General features: G+C 46.5%; 1 protein-coding gene and 1 pseudogene across 2 annotated transcripts in view; both read left to right on the forward strand.

The window, feature by feature from the left end:
* Positions 1 to 19815, forward strand: part of slc44a1b (solute carrier family 44 member 1b) — a 41680-nt gene that overhangs the window by 4117 nt on the left and 17748 nt on the right. Inside the window, exons 1-9 of one of the 2 annotated variants that reach the window (XM_088343791.1) lie at positions 5777 to 6137; positions 6440 to 6529; positions 9708 to 9850; positions 9906 to 10042; positions 12042 to 12135; positions 12196 to 12365; positions 13858 to 13947; positions 16458 to 16597; positions 16658 to 16844. In XM_088343791.1, the coding sequence (XP_088199917.1) occupies positions 6114 to 6137; positions 6440 to 6529; positions 9708 to 9850; positions 9906 to 10042; positions 12042 to 12135; positions 12196 to 12365; positions 13858 to 13947; positions 16458 to 16597; positions 16658 to 16844 (1075 nt within the window). In that variant the 5' untranslated portion in view covers positions 5777 to 6113. Of the gene's footprint in view, positions 1 to 5776; positions 6138 to 6439; positions 6530 to 9707; positions 9851 to 9905; positions 10043 to 12041; positions 12136 to 12195; positions 12366 to 13857; positions 13948 to 16457; positions 16598 to 16657; positions 16845 to 19815 lie in introns of those variants that run through there. The other variant, XM_088343790.1, reaches the window with a different exon arrangement.
* On the forward strand, positions 19640 to 19759 carry LOC148360254 (U2 spliceosomal RNA; annotated as a pseudogene).

Consider the following 19815-nt stretch of genomic DNA (forward strand, 5'->3'; position numbering starts at 1 on the left):
CTGAACGTTTACCTTGAATGTTTAACATAAACATAAAGCTAACCCAGGCTAATCGTACGTTCGCGTTATCGTAATCTTCCGTACGAAAGATTACGCTAACATGAACGTGTAAAAATGAGAATAAAAGGATAAAGAAAAGAATTATGCATAGGATTTCTTACCTTTGTGGTGGTCAGCAGAAGGCGCAGGCAAAGTCAGACACTTGCACACCTCCTTCATATTTTGCTATTATTTCTTTCTTAAATGCAATAGTTGTACGTACTACTTCTCTTTTTTCACCTGTAGCAACTTTGCCGCTTGCACTGACTTTCTTCGGAGGCATATTAAGGGGCTAAAACACCCGTACGCCGCTCAGCATCGCACCCTAGCGTACGCACTCACGCATTACCGGCGTTCGAACTCCGATTTTTTGACCGAACAGCGAAGCAAGTTTTCTCGAAATTTTGGGTCGGACTCCGATTTGTTCGAACTGAGAGGCGTTCGAAAACCGAGGTTCCACTCTATATACAAATATTAATACTACGCCGGAAATAGTAGCGCCAAAAGTATAGCATTTAAAAACCGGACAGGCCTAAATCGAATGAACAACACAAGCTGAAATTGAACAAAAATGAAAAAAAAAACCTCGTGAACAAAAAGTTTCGGTCCATTTGATTCCTAGTGCCGCTAGGCTAGCGTCACTTGCGGCATAGCGGAGGAGTCTGTGGAGGCTCTGGTGTAATAAAATGATAGTATGTTATTACGGAAGCCCGAGCTCGCCATAATTCCAATCGAAACGTTGCATTCTTTTGTTAAAAACGGACTTTTCAAATCAGAATCGTTTGCAAAATACTTCGACAAAAACGTTCTTGTCATTGAACTGAGCGATTAGGTGAGGAACGAAGACGGGACGGGCTCCGGCACCCCCGAGACCCCACTGAGGATAAGCGGCGATCAATAATATGGATTATCAACCATATCCTCATTTCTCAGGGCAGCACGGCGGTGCAATGGTTAGCGCGTGTGCGCCACAGTTCTGAGGTCATGAGACCGAACCTCCTGTGTGGAGTTTGCATGTTCTCCCCGTGCTTGCGTCGGTTTCCCCTGGACACTCCGGTTTCCTCCCACATTCTAAAAACATGCATGTCAGGTTCATAGGCCGGTCCAAATTTTCCCTAGGCGTGAATGAGCAAGTGAATTGTCTGTCTGCCCACTGCCTGAAGATGGCTGGGATGGGCTCCAGCTCCCCCGCAACCCTACTGAGGATAAGCGGTGCAGATAATGGATGGATGGATGGATCCTCATTCTCGCCGTGTTCTGTTTTTGTCGCGAGTGTGGAGAAAACGGGCACAGAGGTCCGAACGCGGCCACCATTGCATGGCTGACTCCTGATTGGTGTGTGAGTGTGTGTGTGAATGGGTTGAGTGTGAAGCGCATTGTAAAGCACTTTGGGAAGTCTTCATTGACTTGAAAAGCGCTATAGAAATGTAAACGATTTACCATTTAGGTATTGATGCATCTTCACAAATTTTATGCCAAACCAGATACATTTTCAGGGGGTTTTCTAGGTTTTAAAGCCTAAAAAGTGCAGCCATTCCATTGTTTTTCCCACCACTAGGGGTGCTCTACCAATCCGAGTGGCGCTATTTCACATTTTTCATTTTTTCTAGTTTTCTGTTTTTGTCAGTGGTGTTTTAAAGCTTAGAAAATACAAATATTTAATGGATTTTTCCTCCACCACTAGGGGCGCTCTACAAATCATTGTAGTATTTTTTTCTTTAGCTCACGAGGTAGAGCGCTCGTCTTGGGATCAAGAGGTCGCAGGTTTGATTCCCGGCCCCTCCGTGTTACATGTGGAAGTGTCCTTGGGCAAGACACTGAACCCCTAATGCCCTCAATAAGCAGGTTGGCGCCTTGCATGGCTGCGATTGGTGTGTGAGTGTGTGTGTGAATGGGTAAGTGTGAAGCACATTGTAAAGCGCTTTGGGAGGTCTTCATTGACTTGAAAAGCGATATAGAAATGCACTTTTAATGAGTGCTTTTTTATATACATCATTTAGCACAACTTATATCCATTTATATACAAAAATAGTGAGAATAGCTCTTATATTTAGCAAAATAGAAACTTTTACCCAAACTGATATTGGGCACAGCTTACCTTCAGCACGAGGTGATAGAGCTGAAGGTACGGCAAGCGCAGAAGCCCAAAAAGCGCCAAACGAGAAAGACAGTGGAACGCGGTACCACAGTTTTAACAGTAATGTCAAGGCCAAAACAGGAGGAGGACCCAGATGCGTATCGTTTCTCACACAAGCTTTATTATACGAGAAATGGGGCAGTCATGCACGTTAACGCAAACGCCAATGATTCGGCAATTGCTGGTGGGAAGAAGTAAGGCAACGGTCTGGCGTGGAACGACAGGAAGCCAGAGGCCGACGAGATTGATACACGAGCAGATAACGGACAGATGGGGTCGATACCGGACAGGACGGGACGGACAGGATTGAAATCAGACACTGGAGAGTTCGATAATAAGCAAGAGGAGATAGATTGGAACGATACCAGACACTGGAGATCGATATCAAACAGGACAAAATAGACGGGAACGATACCAGACACTGGAGGTCGATATCAAACAGGACAAAATAAACGGGAACGATACCAGACACTGGAGATCGATATCAAACAGGACAAAATAGACGGGAACAATATCAGACAGGTAACACAAGCAGGGAACCGGACAGAGTCAAAACACACGTCATGCAGGTTCAAAGGTTCGTTGACGGACTGACAAAGGGTGAGTGAGAGCACTGAGCTTAAATAGGAGGGGATCCAATCAGTCAACAAGCCGCAGCTGGCGCCAAAAGGGTGAGGCAAATTTGCAACCGTGACGAGTAATGCAACAAAAACACAGATTTTGTGAGTATTAAAAAAAACTCTGTTGCACGAGCACTCTTGTTATGTTGAACAGATCATAGTGCCCGCCCCAAGAAGATTGGACGGAGTGGTGAGGATGGTCTGGAATAAAAAAGAAAAAAGAAAAAAAATGAGCAGAAAAAAAGAGTTCAACAGCTAGGAAAAAGAAACAAAAGAAGAAGAAAATGGAAAAAGGAAAACAGAGAAGAAAGCAAGAAAAAAGATGTTTTGGGTGAGGCACTCTGTTAATACTAATAATGTCACATTTTGCACAAAATAAATGTCAGGGTTTTTCCCCAAAAATATATACTTCTGTTAAAATCTAATCATAATTATGCTTTCACACGGCGGCGCAGTGGTTAGCGCTTGTGCGGCACAGTTCATGTCATGGGAACCTGTCGTGGGTTCAAATCCAGCTCCAGACTTCCTGTGCGGAGTTTGTATGTTCTCCCCGTGCTTGCGTGGGTTTCCTCCGGGCACTCCGGTTTCCTCCCACGTTCCAAAAACATGCATTTCAGGTGAATTGGCCGGTCCAAATTGTCCCTAGGTGTGAATGAGCGAATGAGTTGTCTGTCCCTCTGTGTGCCCTGCGATTGGCTGGCAACCGGTTCAGGGTGTCCCCTGCCCACGGCCCGATGATTGCTGGGATGGGCTCCAGCACCCCCGCGACCCTCCTGAGGATAAGCGGTGCAGCTAATGAGATGAGATGAGATGAGAATTATGCTTTCACTCTGCTGTCGACTTTGAAGTCGTCTGAACTTTTTGGATACGAAACAATTTTAAAGCGGAATCCCCGCATGACACAACAACAGGTCTGTTGAAAGCGACTCGAAAATCCGAAAATTAAATATACAGAATCGAACAATCATGTCCGGCGACGGCCCCGTTTGAAAGATCTACTGGAGAGCATGACAAGTTTATAGAAGGCTTTTCCTCTCGGAGATGCTGAAAACACGGTGTTCCTTCGACCTCATCGGTGCACCTTGCGCATCTGGTTTTTGGAAACGGCTTCTCCGTTGGATCAGCCCGGGCTGGACTTCCACTAAACAGTTAAACGCAATATACCCCCAGAAGTACACCAAAAAAGGTGAAATAGACCATTTTTGTTAGTAATTAACTGCAACACCAATTTACAACACCAGACCATAAATAAAAGAAATTGAAAGAAAGATCAAACAAATAGTACCGAGGTACCTGGAACAACTTAACACAACTTATAAACATACATCTGAAAACCAAACGCTTGCAACGTAAAATGGAGAGGAAGAAAAAGATCTACCTCAAAGCATGCTCCTCTATTTTGTCCCTCAAAACATCCGCTTCTCCGTGTTTCCTGACTTTTCTCATGTCATTTATAACATCGTTGTCAGAAATCGGATGGCCAACTCTTGACTTATTTCATACCTGTCAACCTGTCCGTTTTTGCCGTACAAAGTACGTTTATTATGCATTTTAAGACGTGTACGACGCGCAAGAAAATCTGTACGAAATAACGCAAAATTGTCAATTATGGGTACCATCCGGTATACACCGAATATCACGAAACGGCATATCAATCAAGTCAAACGAGTTCGCCGCGGTAGCCTCTATCTTGGTATGTTTTTTTTCGTTGCAAATAAAGCGCGCGGTTTGATGCTACTGTGTTTATGCGTCTGCCGCCTGGGGATTTCCCATCATGCATCATTCCGTGGTAGTTGTGTAGTAAAAGGAAGTCCGTCTCTTTTTAGAGAACCGGCTTTTTCGGCTCAACTCATTAAAGAGAGCCGGTTCTCAAACGGCTCACTTGCTTCGATGCATTATATTACGAATGATTGTGTTGTATAAAGAAGTTAAGTAAAAAAGGAAGTATAAAAGGAGAAAATGGAAAAAGACAGCTTTGTGGTTATCCCTTTAGTCAGTATATTACCAATAATAATTTAATGCAGAAAATGAATTCATAATTTGAATAAGAAAATGTATTATTCTACTTGGTTAGCGCATGTGCGGCACAGTTCATGTCTTGGGAACCTTCCTGCGTGGGTTCAAATCCAGCTCCAGACTTCCTGTGCGGAGTTTGTATGTTCTCCCCGTGCTTGCGTGGGTTTCCTCCGGGCACTCCGGTTTCCTCCCACATTCCAAAAACATGCATTTCAGGTGGATTGGCCGGTCCAAATTGTCCCTAGGTGTGAATGAGCGAGTGAGTTGTCTGTCTCTGTGTGCCCTGCGATTGGCTGGCAACCAGTTCAGGGTGTCCCCTGCCCACTGCCCGATGATTGCTGAGATGGGCTCCAGCACCCCCGCGACCCTACTGAGGATGATGAGATGAGATGAGATGAGATTATTCTACTTAGTTATATTTGCATGTATTTTTTTCCTTCTACAGTGAACGTCCAAGCTACTTGATTTTTGAACTTTTTTTGATAATAAACCTCATTCATGTCGAGCAACTCAGGATCTCACAACAAAATGTTAATTATCAATATATATGATACAACGAAACACATGTACACTATAACATGTTAAACTACATAAATAAACACGTTTAAAAAATATATATATGGTGTAAGATTATTTTGTATTTTGTAAGGGAAAATACGACAGTTTGTAAGAGCATGGAGCCCTGGAGGTTGACAGGTATGTTACATAGAGAGAAGTGAATGGCTCTTGGGCAATGGGGCCCCTGAGTGGTCACAGGGCCCTTAGCAGCCGCTTACTTCACCTATGCATTCAAAATGTGATTGCTTCAAATCAAAGATAAGGTCGCAAGATGTGTTAAAGTACAAAGACCAAACAAGTCGAGTCAGATGGCGAAGGCAGCGCTTCATTGGTTGATTTGGGTGCCCCCTAGTGGCGAAAGCCGGCAGGCAGGCAGGTGGCCGTGCGGGCTTTGTTGTGGTAAGCGCGCGCATGCGCAATGCCCCGAATGGCCGCCGCGTTGCTGTCAGCCCACCGGGAAGAGAGGCCAAGCGGTAAAAGGGGCGAGGCGGCGACTCACCCGGCGGCGGACAAACACCCCGCGGCGGACACCCGTTTATTGTGGCACCCGCTGGGGTTTATTCGGAAGCGGTACACGGAGGGAGGGACCGCCCTCGCTTCCGCTTCCGGCTCGTGCTGGCTCGCCTGGCCCCATCCGGAAGCTGTGGCCGGCCCGCTGGAGCGCCATCACGTATCGGGCGCCAACTAAGTCCCTTTCCCGGCCCCCGTCCCGTCCCCTTTCCCCCTAACCCCAAGCGGAGGAGATGGGATGCTGCGGGAGCGCGGAGGTGAGTCCGACGCGGCCTGACTTTGCCTCTCTTTCTCCATCCATCCCTCCCTTTCTTTCTTTATTTATTTCTTTCTTTCTCTCCCGCTCTTTTCTGCTTACGAGGATTGATCCCTCTTAACGGTGATCCCATTAGCCGGGCTTGGTCGCTAGCTAACGGCGCGTATGCACCTGTGTATTGACGTGCGCGTGTGTGCGCGCGCCCGCCCGCCCGGCTTACTTCATAGCTAACGTGAACGCGCGCACGCTCGCTTCTGTCCTGTTAATGTGCATCCGCGCGGGTGCCCGCGCGTGTCTTTTCAGAGGACAAAGCGAGAATGGCGCCCGCTGGAGGAGAGAAGCTGCACTGACCTGCCCTGGTTCCTGCTCTTCTTCATCTTCCTCGTTGGCATGGTAACGCTCCTCACCATCGTCGTATTTGCATACCTGTCAACCTGTACGTTTTTGCCGTACAAACAGGGTTGGGTAAGGTTACTTTAATTTTTATTTGTGACGCCCTTAATCACAAAGAGTCTCAAAGGGCTTCACAGGTTATTACCCAGACTATATTACACAGACTATTTTTCAGACTATTATGACACCATCCCCTGATCTGGAACCAACATGAGGGCAAGGAAAAACTCAAAAAAAACCTCAACATGAGGAAAATGAAGAAACCTTGAGAAGGGACCGCACGATGGCGGCGGCTCGCTCCAAAACTGCCGCGGGGAAATCTTAAAGGGACAGTGTGTCATATTGGACCGCAAAACGTCTCCGAATTGGGTAGAGCGACCGAAAACGAATGCTACGTATCGAAGGTTGAAAATACTCATGCCCGATGAGGAAAAAGGCGTGACACGCGAGCAAAAGTGATTGTGAGTTCTCGACTTTTCAGCTGACCGACGATTTTTGATTCATTTGCAGCGTGGCTCCTTTAAGAGCGTGACGTTTTCTCGGTGCCAGTAAAAAACAGGGTTGGGTAGGGTTACTTTAACTGGATTACTTTCAATTACTTTTGGATGACTCCAATACCAAATATGCTAATAAAAGATAAAATAAACTAAACATGAATAAAATGACTCAATTTTGTGCAGGCTTGGGGAGTAACTGAATACATGGAACGGCAAAAATGATGTTGGCAAGCTGTTTGGATTTATTTTCATTTTGTTTCTGTCGCATTTTATGTTCGTTTTGCCGGAGATCAAAGAGATCAAAGCCAGGAGAGAAAGCTTACCACGTGTTGTGAGTCATAATTTTATTCATATTTAGTTTCTTTCGTCTTTTATTGGCATATTTGGTATTGGAGTCATCCAAAAGTAATTGAAAGTAATCCAGTTAAAGTAACCCTACCCAACCCTGCGTACAAAGTAAATTTATTATACATTTTAAGACGGGTACGATGTACAAGAAAATCTGTACGGAAATTTACGCAAATTTGGGTACCATCCGGTTTACACCGACTATGACGAAACGGCAAATCAATCAAGTCAAACGAGTTCGCCGCGGTAGCCTCTATCTCTGTATCGTTTTTTGAAAACGAAGCAAGCGGTTTGATGCTACTGTGCGCATGCGTCTGCCGCCTGGGGACTTCCCATCATGCATCATTCCGAAAAAAAATATATGGTGTAAGATTATTTTGTATTATGTAAGGGAAAATACGACAGTTTGTACGGGCATGGAGCCCTGGAGGTTGACAGGTATGTGTTTGCTAAGGCTCAGGCGACAACTTGCGGACCGGACAGGGTTTGAATCCGACTCGCGAGAAGTACAAGAGAAAAATCTGCTGTACTTTGAAACACTATATGTTGACACTTTGATGGGGCCACTCGCAAATACATTGAAACTATATTACTCTCTCTCTTCCCCTCTCTCTGCTGTGTCATTTTTCTGTTGTCTTCTTCTGTCTTATTTTCTTTCTTCCTCTCTCTTTTATTCACTTTCTTTCTCGTACCCTGCGAGGGTTTTTTTTTCTTACCGTGTGGCCCCCGAGCCAAGATGAGTTTGACACCCCTGAGCTAAGCACTAATGGTGGTGTCCGACCTGGGGCCGACGGGCTTAGTCCATCAGGTCACTGAGGGGTGGTGATGGGAATATCGAGATGATCAAAGTACAGTGGAACCTCGGTTCTGGACCATAATCCGTTCCAGAACCCTGTTTGAAAACCGATTTGTTCGGTCACCGACATCATTTTTCCCATTAAAAATAATGTAATTCGTTTTAATCCGTTCCAACACCCCGAACGTTTACCTTGAATGTTTAACGTAATCATAAAGCTAACCCAGGCTAATCGTACGTGCGCGTTATCGTAATCTTCCGTACGAAAGATTCCGCTAACATGAACGTGTAAAAATAAAAAAAATCAGGTCGTTTACAAGTCATTTAGCACCCGGGTCTCCACAACAAGTGGTGAGCGGTTCATTGGAAAGAGAGCTCCGTTCCAACACCCTGAAAGTTGGGCTCCGTTCCAACACCCACATAAAGCTAACCCAGGCTAATCGTACGTTCGCGTTATCGTAATCATCCGCACGAAAAATTACGCTAACATGAACGTGTAAAAATGAAAAAAAAGGATGAAAAAAAGAATTATGGATAGGATTTCTTACCTTTGTGGTGGTCAGCAGAAGACACAGGTGGACCGCAGTTGCTTGCTTATAGCACTCACTCCCTTAACCACATCACTAGATTTCACAGCCTCCTTATTCTTTAGTATCGTACTGATCGTAGATTTAGCCATGCTGTATTCCCTAGCAAGATCAGACACTCGCACACCTCCTTCATATTTTGCAATTATTTCTTTCTTAAATGCAATAGTTGTACGCACTACTTTTCTTTTTTCACCTGTAGCAACTTTTCTGCTTGCACTGACTTTCTTCGGAGGCATAATAAGGGGCTAAAACACCGCACCCTAGCGTACGCACTCACGCATTACCTGTCAGACGGGACGAAAGGAAGACTGAGATCACTTGTGCTCGTTTCTTGGTTTTATTGAAAGGAAGGAAATGACAAGGTGGGATTCTTCGATCCGTTGGTAGGCGGATTGACGGAACTTGACAGGCGGGAGAAGGCTTGGCGGGAATGGTCGCGGACAGGCGTAATCGTAGTGTTCGGAAAAGAGTTCGGGAGTCAGACGGGCAGGGCAGATTTACAGAAATGGGTCGGCAACGGAGATCAATCAGAAGAGAACAGGGAGCAGGCAAAGAGTCAGAGGTACGGGCTTACTGAGCTCAAGGCAACAGGTAGCATGAGTACAATCGGACAAAGTGTTACCGGAAGCTGGGGATTTAAATGTACAGGGTGCGCCAATCAGCTGTCCTGGCTGTTGGCGCCAAAATCTGAGCACAGGTGTTCCCAATACATGTGATTGTGACATTACCGGCGTTCGAACTCCGATTTTTTGACCGAACAGCGAAGCAAGAATTTCTCGAAATTTTGGGTCGGACTCCGATTTGTTCGGACTGAGAGGCGTTCGAAAACCGAGGTTCCACTGTAATGCCGATTAAAGGACGAACTAATATGGCGTAACGACGACGTATCGAGTGAGACATTCGAATGGGGTAAGACCCCTGAGACTGCCATCGCGTGTGTCTTTCAGGGCTGCGTGTGCGCCTTCACGGTGGCATCGGGGGGCGCCGCCCGCCTCCTTTCGGGCTACGACAGCTATGGCAACACTTGCGGGCGCCGCAACGCGCCGTCGGACGCCGTCCGGCTCAGCGGACTGGACCACTCCGAGCGCAGGTGAGGTGCGGCCCCCGGGCGAGTGGCGGCCGTGAACGCTGACGTCTCCCGGCAGGTTCGTTTTCTTCTTGGATCCTTGCGACGTCGACATCGTGGAGAGGAAGATGAGGTCGCTGGCCCTCTGCGTGGCGCTCTGCCCACCCAGGATCCTGCGCACTTACCAGGACCTTCAGACCTTCGCCACACTTAACGGTACCTAATCTCCTTAAAGACGCCGCCGATACCTTTTGCGATCCGGCTTAACATGAAATAGAAACCACCCGAATCGGGCGACCCTTCGAAGCCGGGTCCTCAAGTCGATCGGAGGGCCGAGTAAAACATTGGACGACACACTTGGGACTGTTGGAAGGTCCATTTTTCCAACGAGGAAATAGAATAGAATAGAATATACCTTTATTGTCATTGTTACAACATGGGTTGAATCTATTGTAACGAAATTGGACGTGGCACTCCAAGTCCACATTTTACAGTGAGGATAAAGACAACAAAGAGATAAAGGAACAAAGAAGATGTTTGTACTGTCCTTGATTGCATAAGATTTGTTTTCCTCCGGAGGGGGGTGCATGAGGGGGTGAGGGACAGACAGAGATGGGCGGATCCAACTAGATGTTTGATCTTACTGTACACACGGTCCAGTGTTTTTTCCCTAATTGCTCAGTCCACGTATTGAATGAATTTGGTAAGTACAGTCCTTAAGCATGCCTGATTAAAGTCGCCCGCGATGATAAAAGTTCCGTCGGGGTGTGCAAGCTGCTGTTCATTGATAGCAGCGGGCCGAAGATCTAGCGCTATGCTAACGTTAGCATCCGGTGGAACGTTGGCATCCGGTGGAACGTAAACAGCCACAATGACCACAGTTAGCTCTCTCAGTAGATAGAAGGAAATACAGAGATCCTCGGGTTTTCGCCATCAACGTGGTCGGAAGCACCCGCCAAAATTTGCACCTTCCTAGAAAAAGGGTTAAACTGACCTTGAGATTACTGTCTTGGAGTATACGACAGTAAAAAAAAATCACAGTTATAGATCTACAGACGATAAACCATAATTACAGTTGAACGAACGGTTTTCTTGTCATTGTACAAAAATAAAACGAAATTGGAGGGCTTCTCCTTTCAGTGTTGGGAAGAAATTCAGAGAGCGTCCTGCTAGCTGCGCGCTAACATCAGGAGTCCTGTAACAGAGACAGATCTCCCACGAGTTGGAGATCCGAGCAATGCTCCCCCTAAGCTGCGCGCGTGCGCAATTGCGCACTGCCTGCACATTCTCAGCGCACAAGAAAATCTAGCCGGCGCACAAAAATCAGGGCTCGAAATTGCTAATTAAGAAGCGAATTAGGTCAAAGTTAAAGTGCATGAAGGTAAAAATACACGGGTTCCCCTGACGCTCTGTTCTAAATGCGGTATTTTGAAGTCAATGTCGAACGAAGTTGAAAAGTAAAGTCAGTAGAGTTTTTCGAGAACCTGCTTCTTCGGCTCGGCTCACTAAAGTGAACCGGCTCTTTGGGGTCCCAAACGGCTCTTCAGGTTGTTTTGGCTTCTTTAATCCCTACACGACCAAATATTATGTAAAATAATGCACAAAATGACTTAAAGGAAGGGGAGGCAATAGAACAAAAAAGAAAAAAAATACCAAAATGAAAAAGTAGTGAAAAGCTGAGAAAAAGGAAACAAAAGGAAGAGAAAAAAGAAAAGAAAAGAAAGAAGGAAAAAAGGAAAAAAGAGAACAAAAAGAAAAAAAGCATTGTGGCCTGTGCAGTCATTTGAGACATTTTGTGATCAAGGGCGAAACAAAAAAACTTGACTTGACTGACAGCATACGGCCTATCACAGCGGAGCACACGGACATTCGCATCAGCCTATCGCGGTTGCGCACACAGACAGTCGCACCCACCGACACACACAATGACGTCAATGACAACAAAGACAAAATCGATTCATTTCAAAAGTTCGCAAAAGAGTGAAACAGCAACCCCAGAAGCGCTCTACGTACAGTATGTCAGGAAAGTGAGCACACCCTCCTGAGATTTATTATTATGTTTCATTGATAACAGTGAAGAAGAATGCCTTTGACACAACAAAAGGTAGTCTGCGTAAAGCTTATATAGCCGTGTCCATCGATCGTCCAAAACCTCCAAAGAAAGCCACGAGGCGCTAAATCACCTCGAGATGACCACGGCCGCCATGTTTTTCAGGTTCCGAGCTGTGTTCGTACGAGTTGGCGAGTCACAAGTACGCCGAGCTGCCCGAGAGGTCGGCCAAGTGCCCCAAGCTGCCGGTGCCGCCCAGGTAAGCCCGAGCCGTCGGTCCCGCTCGCCCGCCCGTCTTACCCGTGCGTGCCCCCGGCAGCAAGGCGGTGCCCCTGCTGAACCGATGCGTGCCGGTGGACGCCTCGTGCTACGCCGAGTTCGCCCGAGCGGCGCTCACCTTCGTGGGCGAGGGCTCCTTCCTGCGAGGCCTTCTCGCCGGCATCATCGCCAGCAAAGAAATCATCCTGGGACTCTGCGTCCTGGCGCTAGGTCAGTAAGCCCGTGCCTGGAGGTAAGATCTTAGGCCCGGGGAGAAAACGGCAATCCTTTAGTCCCGGGCTTTTCTTTTTTTTCGGTGGAGGATCCGCACATGGTGAATACGTCGGTATCCTCTTTTGCAGTATTTGCGGACATTTTTATAAAAGCACTTTGCTTGCACCTTGTATTGAAACCGTTCAAAAGTAACTGAGGACGGGAGACCAGTTTGAAGTGTTATATTCATATGTATATGGAGCACAGACCCCTTGCATTATTATCTTCCAACGTCACCCAGTGAAATCAATTAAGCTTTTGACGGGAGAGCGCCTTTGGCAATCTAGTTGAATTTGGCCTCTAAATATGACATGGTGTGCCTCTATTACCCCCCAAAAAAATCCAAATATTTTTGCTTTTATGGCTCTTTGGCCCTAGCCCATGCACACCGACGGGAACCGGCCCAAGATTGGCACCGGTCGCCGTTGAAAGCTTAGCCCGGGGGTGGGAATCTGCCATGGCTGTCCAATGCTAACGTCACCCCCGCAAGACAAAAAGAAACAAAATAGAAATGGGAAATAATGAAAGAAAGAAAAATTCAAAGAAAAAGGGGAAAGACGGAAAGAGGAAGAGGAAAAGGTGAAATAAAGCAAGAGAAAGAGAGGGAGAGAAAAGAGGGGGTGAGATAACAAGAGAAAGAATGGAAGAGCAAGCGAAAAACAAAGTGAGAAAGGGAAGAAGAGGAAGAAAGAAAGCAGGATAGAAAGAAAGCAACAGAGAAAGGAATAAAGTCTGAAAGAAGGAAAGAAGGGGGGTGCAAAAGAATGAAGAGAAAGAGACAAATAAGGTAAGGGAAATTGAGGGAGAGAAAAGAGGGGGCGAAAGAACAAGAAAAAGAATGGAAGAGCAAGAGAAAAACAAAGTGAGAAAGAGAGAGGAAGAAAGAAAGCAAGAGAGAAAGGAATAAAGACTGAAACAAGGAAAGAAGGGGGGTGCAAAAGAAGGAAGAGAAAGAGACAAATATGGTAAGGGAAATTGGAGAGAGAGGAATAGAGAAAGGGAAAGAAAGCAAAAGCAAGAGAAGGAAAGAGAAAGATGGCTAGATAAGGGAGAAAGGAACTTAAGGGATAAGAGAGACCGAAAAGAGACGACGAGAGAGTCAAAGACAGTGAGAGAGCGATAATTAAAGAGATAAAGATAAAGGGAGGGAGGAAGAGAGGGAAAGAAATAGAGAGATAAATGAAGAATAGGGATAGTTTTTTCGTGAAGTCATTATACGGGCGTGGACGCCGTCGGCTTCTGAACGCCTACGGCGTTGACGCGTGCGGGGGCTAACGCTAGCATTTGCGTGGATAGCCGCTAATGCTAGCTAAATAGTGTTGCGATCCCCCGGCCCCACCCACACGCTGAACGCAAAATGCCGTCGGCCAGTGGCGTCTCTCGTTGGTGCCGGCCCTGGATGGGCGGGGCTTAACGCTCTTCTTTTTCTTTTTTTGGGTGTCTGCTTTAGTGCTGTCCATGGTGCTGATGGTGATCATCCGCTACATCTCGGCTGTCTTGGTTTGGATCCTGACGGTTCTGGCAGTTCTGGGATCTTTAGGTGAGCCCGCACCCCTCTCGCCCGTCCCGGTTAAAAAGTTACGGCCAAAAGTTCTTCCTGGGTTCCTGCGGGTGCTTAAAATCCTTAAAAGTTGCGTTTTCAAGGTCAGGAACAGGCTTGAATTTTGAATGAAGTGCTTGAAATGCTTGCCATTGCCGTGTTTCTTGGAAGAAATGAAGAACAATAAAACGTAGTGTGTGAAAATGACATTATGGCGTCATGCGAAGCGTCACCGCCCCCTACTGGTCGCTCCCGAGAGGACAGCTCTATTCACAAAACCGGCTCTTTCGGCTCACCTCACTGAGAAGAGCTGTCAATTGAAACTTTTTGCAGGGGATTCCTGAAAAAAACATGAAATATAAAATAAAATATTTGTGTATCTGCAAAAAATACACAATCGTTTTACACAATAAACACGTTTAAAGTCAAACAACAACACAAACTTCCTGAAAATGCAAAAGAATAGAATTCAAAATATGAACTTGTCACAAACCAGGAACGGAGACGGGACCCAATTGTGTTCGTTTTGCTCAGTTTTTATTAAGAAAGAGAGCAGTGCTCGCATCCACCATCCGATGATCATCGGTCACGGGCAGCAGATAGCAGGAACGCGGAAGTGGCACTTCCGTGTCGAGCCAAGGTAGTCGTTTGCAGCGAGAAAAACAGGCAGAGGTGCACAAACAGAAATAGGTCCAGAAAAGAGGTCGGCAACAGGTATCAGGCAGGAAACGGGGCAGGATAGTGTCGGAGAGTACAAAAGCTTGCCTAGCTGAGAGCATAGGTTCGCAGACGGTCTGACGAGTTATTTTCGGAAGACGGGAGTTTAAAAAGAGTCTAACAGCCAATCAGGTCCCGTGGCTGTTGGCGCCAACGGGGCAGCCGTAGGTGCTCCGAATCAGTAATCATGACAGAACTCTTCAGTGATACAAATAAATGATAAAATGCAAACAAATAACTATTTACAATTCAATTCCAACCAATTTAGACAGGGATAGCCTGAAAAACACGCGAAAAGTAGACACTATAATCACTCAACAAAAAGCAATCAATTATCATTCAAATGAGTCCATATTTGGCTCTGCTCTTTATACATACAGTACTTCCTTTCTTTTTGAACTCCATTAATAGCCAACACCTCGAGAGCCCTTTCCGTGTTATAAACAACTGTCGAAGCTGGGTGGCGGAATTCGTGTCGCTTTATAGCTATTACACATAGGGACAGCTCGAAATCAACGACAACAACAAAAACCTTCCTGGCAAAGTTGAAAAATTCTCCTGGGAAGTACAGTGGAACCTCGGTTTTCGACCATAATCCGTTCCAGAACCCTGTTCGAAAAGCGATTTGTTCAAACACAGAAATCATTTTTCCCATTACAAATAATGTAAATCGTTTTAATCCGTTCCAACACCCTGAATGTTTACCTTTGTTTACCTTTAAGACACAAATAACAAGAATGTAACCCAGGCTAATCGTACATTCGCGTTAGCGTAATCTTCCGTACGAAAGATTACGCTAACATGAACGTGTAAAAATAGAAAAAGGATAAAGAAAAGAATTATGAATAGGATTTTTTACCTTTGTGGTGGTCAGCAGAAGGCGCAAATGGACTGTGAGAGGGATGGAGGAGGATGGAAAATTATTGTTTGGAAGGAGAGTCCCCTTCCATAAAAACTTCGGGGAGCTCTTCCGTCTGAGGGGTGCTCACACGTTCAAATCTCTTTGCTACGGATGACTGGCTACAGGATGTTCTTTTCTCTTAAAATATCCATCCAATGACACTTGCTTCTGCCTACTTTTTAGCACTTTTCGGAAGTGATTCATGACAGTGTCATTAAAGTCATGATGACTCTGGTGGCTGCAGCTTCATCGGTGTGGGGAAATTCTGTAACTCGGCCCATTTGCTACACATTTGTTTCATCTCGGACGTCCCCTAGTGTATTGGAGGTGCAATTGCACCTGAGAAAATTAAAAGGAGTAAAAAAATGTGATGTGAAACATCCACCCCTGTCACGAGGTGGAAGGGGTGACCGAACGAGAACGGAGGCAGGAAGGGAGAACTCAATTGCGTACGATCAAAGCTTTTATTTACCAAAATAAAAGTTGTCCAAAAACTCCGGGACAAAACAGAACAGAAAACATTCTTACACTCGGAATGGTCAGGTACAGGTTTCCTCCGACTTAAACTAAACAGGACAAGGCATAACAGAACAGAAAAGGTATAATGAGCTAACACCCGCAATACCCACAACCCAACCTTAAATAGCAGCCATGCAATTAGCTGATCTGCTTCAGCTGGTGACCAGGAGGCGGGGCAGACCGGTCGCCACGGCGACCATGACAACCCCGGCGTTCGAACTCCGATTTTTTGACCGAACAGCGAAGCAGGAATTTCTCTAAATTTTTGGTCGGACTCCGATTTGTTCGAACTGAGAAGCGTTCGAAAACCGAGGTTCCACTGTACTCTAAAAGTGCCGGAACGTGTCCATGAAAAGGTTTTTTGTGTCCTCAGCGGGGACGGGCATCCTGTGGTGGTTCTACGTGGACCGCCGTCTCCACAGAAAGCAGATGGACTCTGCAGGAGAGGAGCGAGCGGAACGGGACGCCACCCGGACCTCGCTGGTCTACGCCGCCGCCGCCACCGCCTTTACGGTAACCGGAACGGTCGTTTCGGCCATATCGGGGACGAGCGCTCACGTTTGGGGGTTTTAGGTGGTCCTGCTGCTGCTGATGCTGTTCATGAGGAAGCGAGTGTCGCTCGCCATCGCGCTCTTCCACGTGGCGGGCAAAGTCTTTGTGCAGTTGCCGCTGTTGGCGCTACAACCCCTGGCCACTTTCCTGGTGCTCGTCCTCTTCTGGACCTACTGGATCCTGGTCCTGCTTTTCCTGGGAACGAGCGGTAGGCCGGCTCGTTCGTCCTCGGGGTCTCGGGCCTTGTCCCAGATCCGTTACTCGTATCACGTCGAGGGGTCGGGAGAAGAACCGTTGCTGGGTTGGTGGGACGTGCCACTACCAGGGTTGGGTAGGGTTACTTTAGCTGGATTACTTTCAATTACTTTTGGATTACTCCATTACCAAATATGCTAATAAAAGACAAAATAAACTAAATATGAATAAAGTGACTACATTTTGTGCAGGCTTGGGGTGTAATGGAACACATGGAACGGCAAAAATGATGTTGGCAAGCTGTTTGGATTTATTTTCATTTTGTTTCTGTCGCATTTGATGTTCGTTTTGCCGGCGATCAAAGAGATCAAAGCCAGGAGAGAAAGCTTACCACGTGTTGTGAGTCATCATTTTATTCAGATTTACCGTAAATTCCGGACTATAGAGCGCACCTGATTATAAGCCGCACCCACCACATTTCGGGAGGAAAACCGATTTTGTTCATACACAAGCCGCACCTGTACATTAGCCGCATGCGCCCACATTGAATAAACGCAATACAAACATGAAATTAATCTATACCTAAACACAGCCGGCAAAATGAACGGAAAATGATACCAGTACTTAAGATTAAATGCAGACCTGCAGAGTCCGGGTGCCCGTTGAAAGTAATCCAAGGAAAAAAGTGTATATTTCCAAAGGTAAGGGTGGGAAAAATATATATCCACTATTCAGATTCAGATTCAGATCTACTTTATTGTCATTCTAGTACACGTGTATACAGAACGAAATGTCGATACATCTGACCCGCACAGTTTCCTTGAATGTACAGAGCCACTCCAGCAGCTCCCGTGTTATTTTCGATTGTTCTCGATTGTTCTCAGCTCAGGGATGCTGCTGGAAATGTGAATTTCCCTTCGGGGATGAACAAAGTATCTATCTATCTATCTATCTATCTATATAAATAAAAGTTTTATTGTATTATGGCTACGTATAGTATTTTACCATAGTGCCGATAGTGCAAGAGGAGTAGCTAACCAGATGTGCAAAATCGGCAGTCAGGTTAACAAGTCAGGTAAACAGTAACATTAACACTGTAACAATAACGCTGTAAGTACAATAGTGCAGAGAGCAAATGTGCAAGGAGTGGCAAGCTATAAAGAACTGCCAGTAGTGCAAAAAGTCAGATTAGCAGCTGTTTAGATTTAGGTTAACTATATGTTAGATTGACCATTTAACATTCTAATGGCCAGGGGAACTAGACTACTGCGGAACCTGGTGGTCCTGCACCGCACACTGCAGTACCTCTTCCCAGAGGCTAGCAGAGTGAACAGTCCATGATGGGGGTGAGAGGGGTCCCCGGTAATGTTTTTAGCATGGGATAGGCAGTGCTTCTGGCCAATGTCCTGAATGGAGGGAAGTGTAGTCCCGATTATTTTCTCTGCTGTCCTCGTTACCCTCCTCACACTACCCCAGTCGGTAGCGCTGCAGCCTCCACACCACACAGAGATACAGCTGGTCAGGATACTCTCTATGGTGCCCCAGTAGAATGCGATGAGGGAAGGTCGGGGCAGGTGGGCTCTCCTCATCCTCCGCAGGAAGTACAGGCGCTGCTGTGCCCTCTTAACCAGTGATGCAATGTTCACGGACCAGTTGAGTTTGTTTGTAATGTGCACCCCTAGGAACTTGATACTGCTGACAACCTCCACAGCCTTGTTGTTGATGCAAAGTGGGGCATGGTTGGGCTGGTTTTTCCTAAAGTCGACAATGATCTCTTTAGTTTTGTCAACATTCAGGACCAGGCTGTTGTCCCTGCACCAGCCCACCAACTGCTCCACCTCCTCTCTGTAGGCCAGGTCGTTGTCGTCCCTGATGAGGCCCACCACTGTTGTGTCGTCAGCATACTTCACGATGTGGTTTGTGGCGGACCTAGGGACGCAGTCGTGTGTCATCAAGGTGAACAGCAAGGGGCTCAGGACGCAGCCTTGGGGGGAGCCCGTGCTGAGGTAGATGACATCTGAGATGTTCTGACCTATCCGCACTGATTGGGGTCTGTCACTGAGGAAGTCCAGCAGCCAGTTCCGCAGGGGGGCGTTGAAACCCAGGAGTCTCATTTTGTCTACCAGATGTTGTGGGATGATGGTGTTGAATGCTGAACTGAAGTCCAGGAACAGCATCCGCACATGGGTGTTCTTCTCCTCTAGGTGTGTCAGGCTCAGGTGAAGCGCAGAGGAGATGGCATCCCTGGTAGAGCGGTTTCTTCTCCTCTAGGTGTGTCAGGCTCAGGTGAAGCGCAGAGGAGATGGCATCCCTGGTAGAGCGGTTTGTCCGGTAGGCAAACTGAAAGGGGTCGAATGAGGAGGGGAGACTGGAGGTGATGTGCTCTTTAACCAGTCTCTCAAAGCACTTCATTATGATATTGTCGGCCGCGTCCACAAACACGTCTCACCTTTACTCCACTTCCCGTCAGCCCGCGTTTGCCCCGCCCCTTCTTTCTCATTTGCTCGTACAAAACATATCAGAATAAGTTTCTAAAATAAATACATTACAAAAATATACAGCTGCAAATACATATTATACATGGTTACACATATTTACAAAGAAAGACGGCACACTGAGAGAGTTTTCAAAGCTTTAATAATAATATTATGACTTTCATCCCAAACCGTGCCTGTGGAGGGTAGCAAAACGCTACTAACAACACGCTCGCAACACAGTTAACAGCTCTGTGAAAAAGACATACCGTAGGGGAGATACCATGATCATGAAGGTTGTGGTTCTGAATTTGCATTGAGGCTAGTACTGACTTTGACTGAATTAATTGAAGAATATTTGATTTTTGCAATCCGGAGATGGAATAAGAGCTTGCTTTGTCCACTCCACGCATCGGCCCGGTGTTGCAGTACCTCTGGGAACGGTGCATTCGCAATGATCGCAGCAAGGCTTTAAGGCTAGGACCTTAGCTTGGCCTTTCGGCCGAGAGT

Source organism: Urocampus carinirostris, chromosome 9, assembly GCF_059441175.1.
Source record: "Urocampus carinirostris isolate Australia breed hairy pipefish chromosome 9, RoL_Ucar_1.0, whole genome shotgun sequence".
Classification (NCBI taxonomy): Eukaryota; Metazoa; Chordata; class Actinopteri; order Syngnathiformes; family Syngnathidae; genus Urocampus; species Urocampus carinirostris.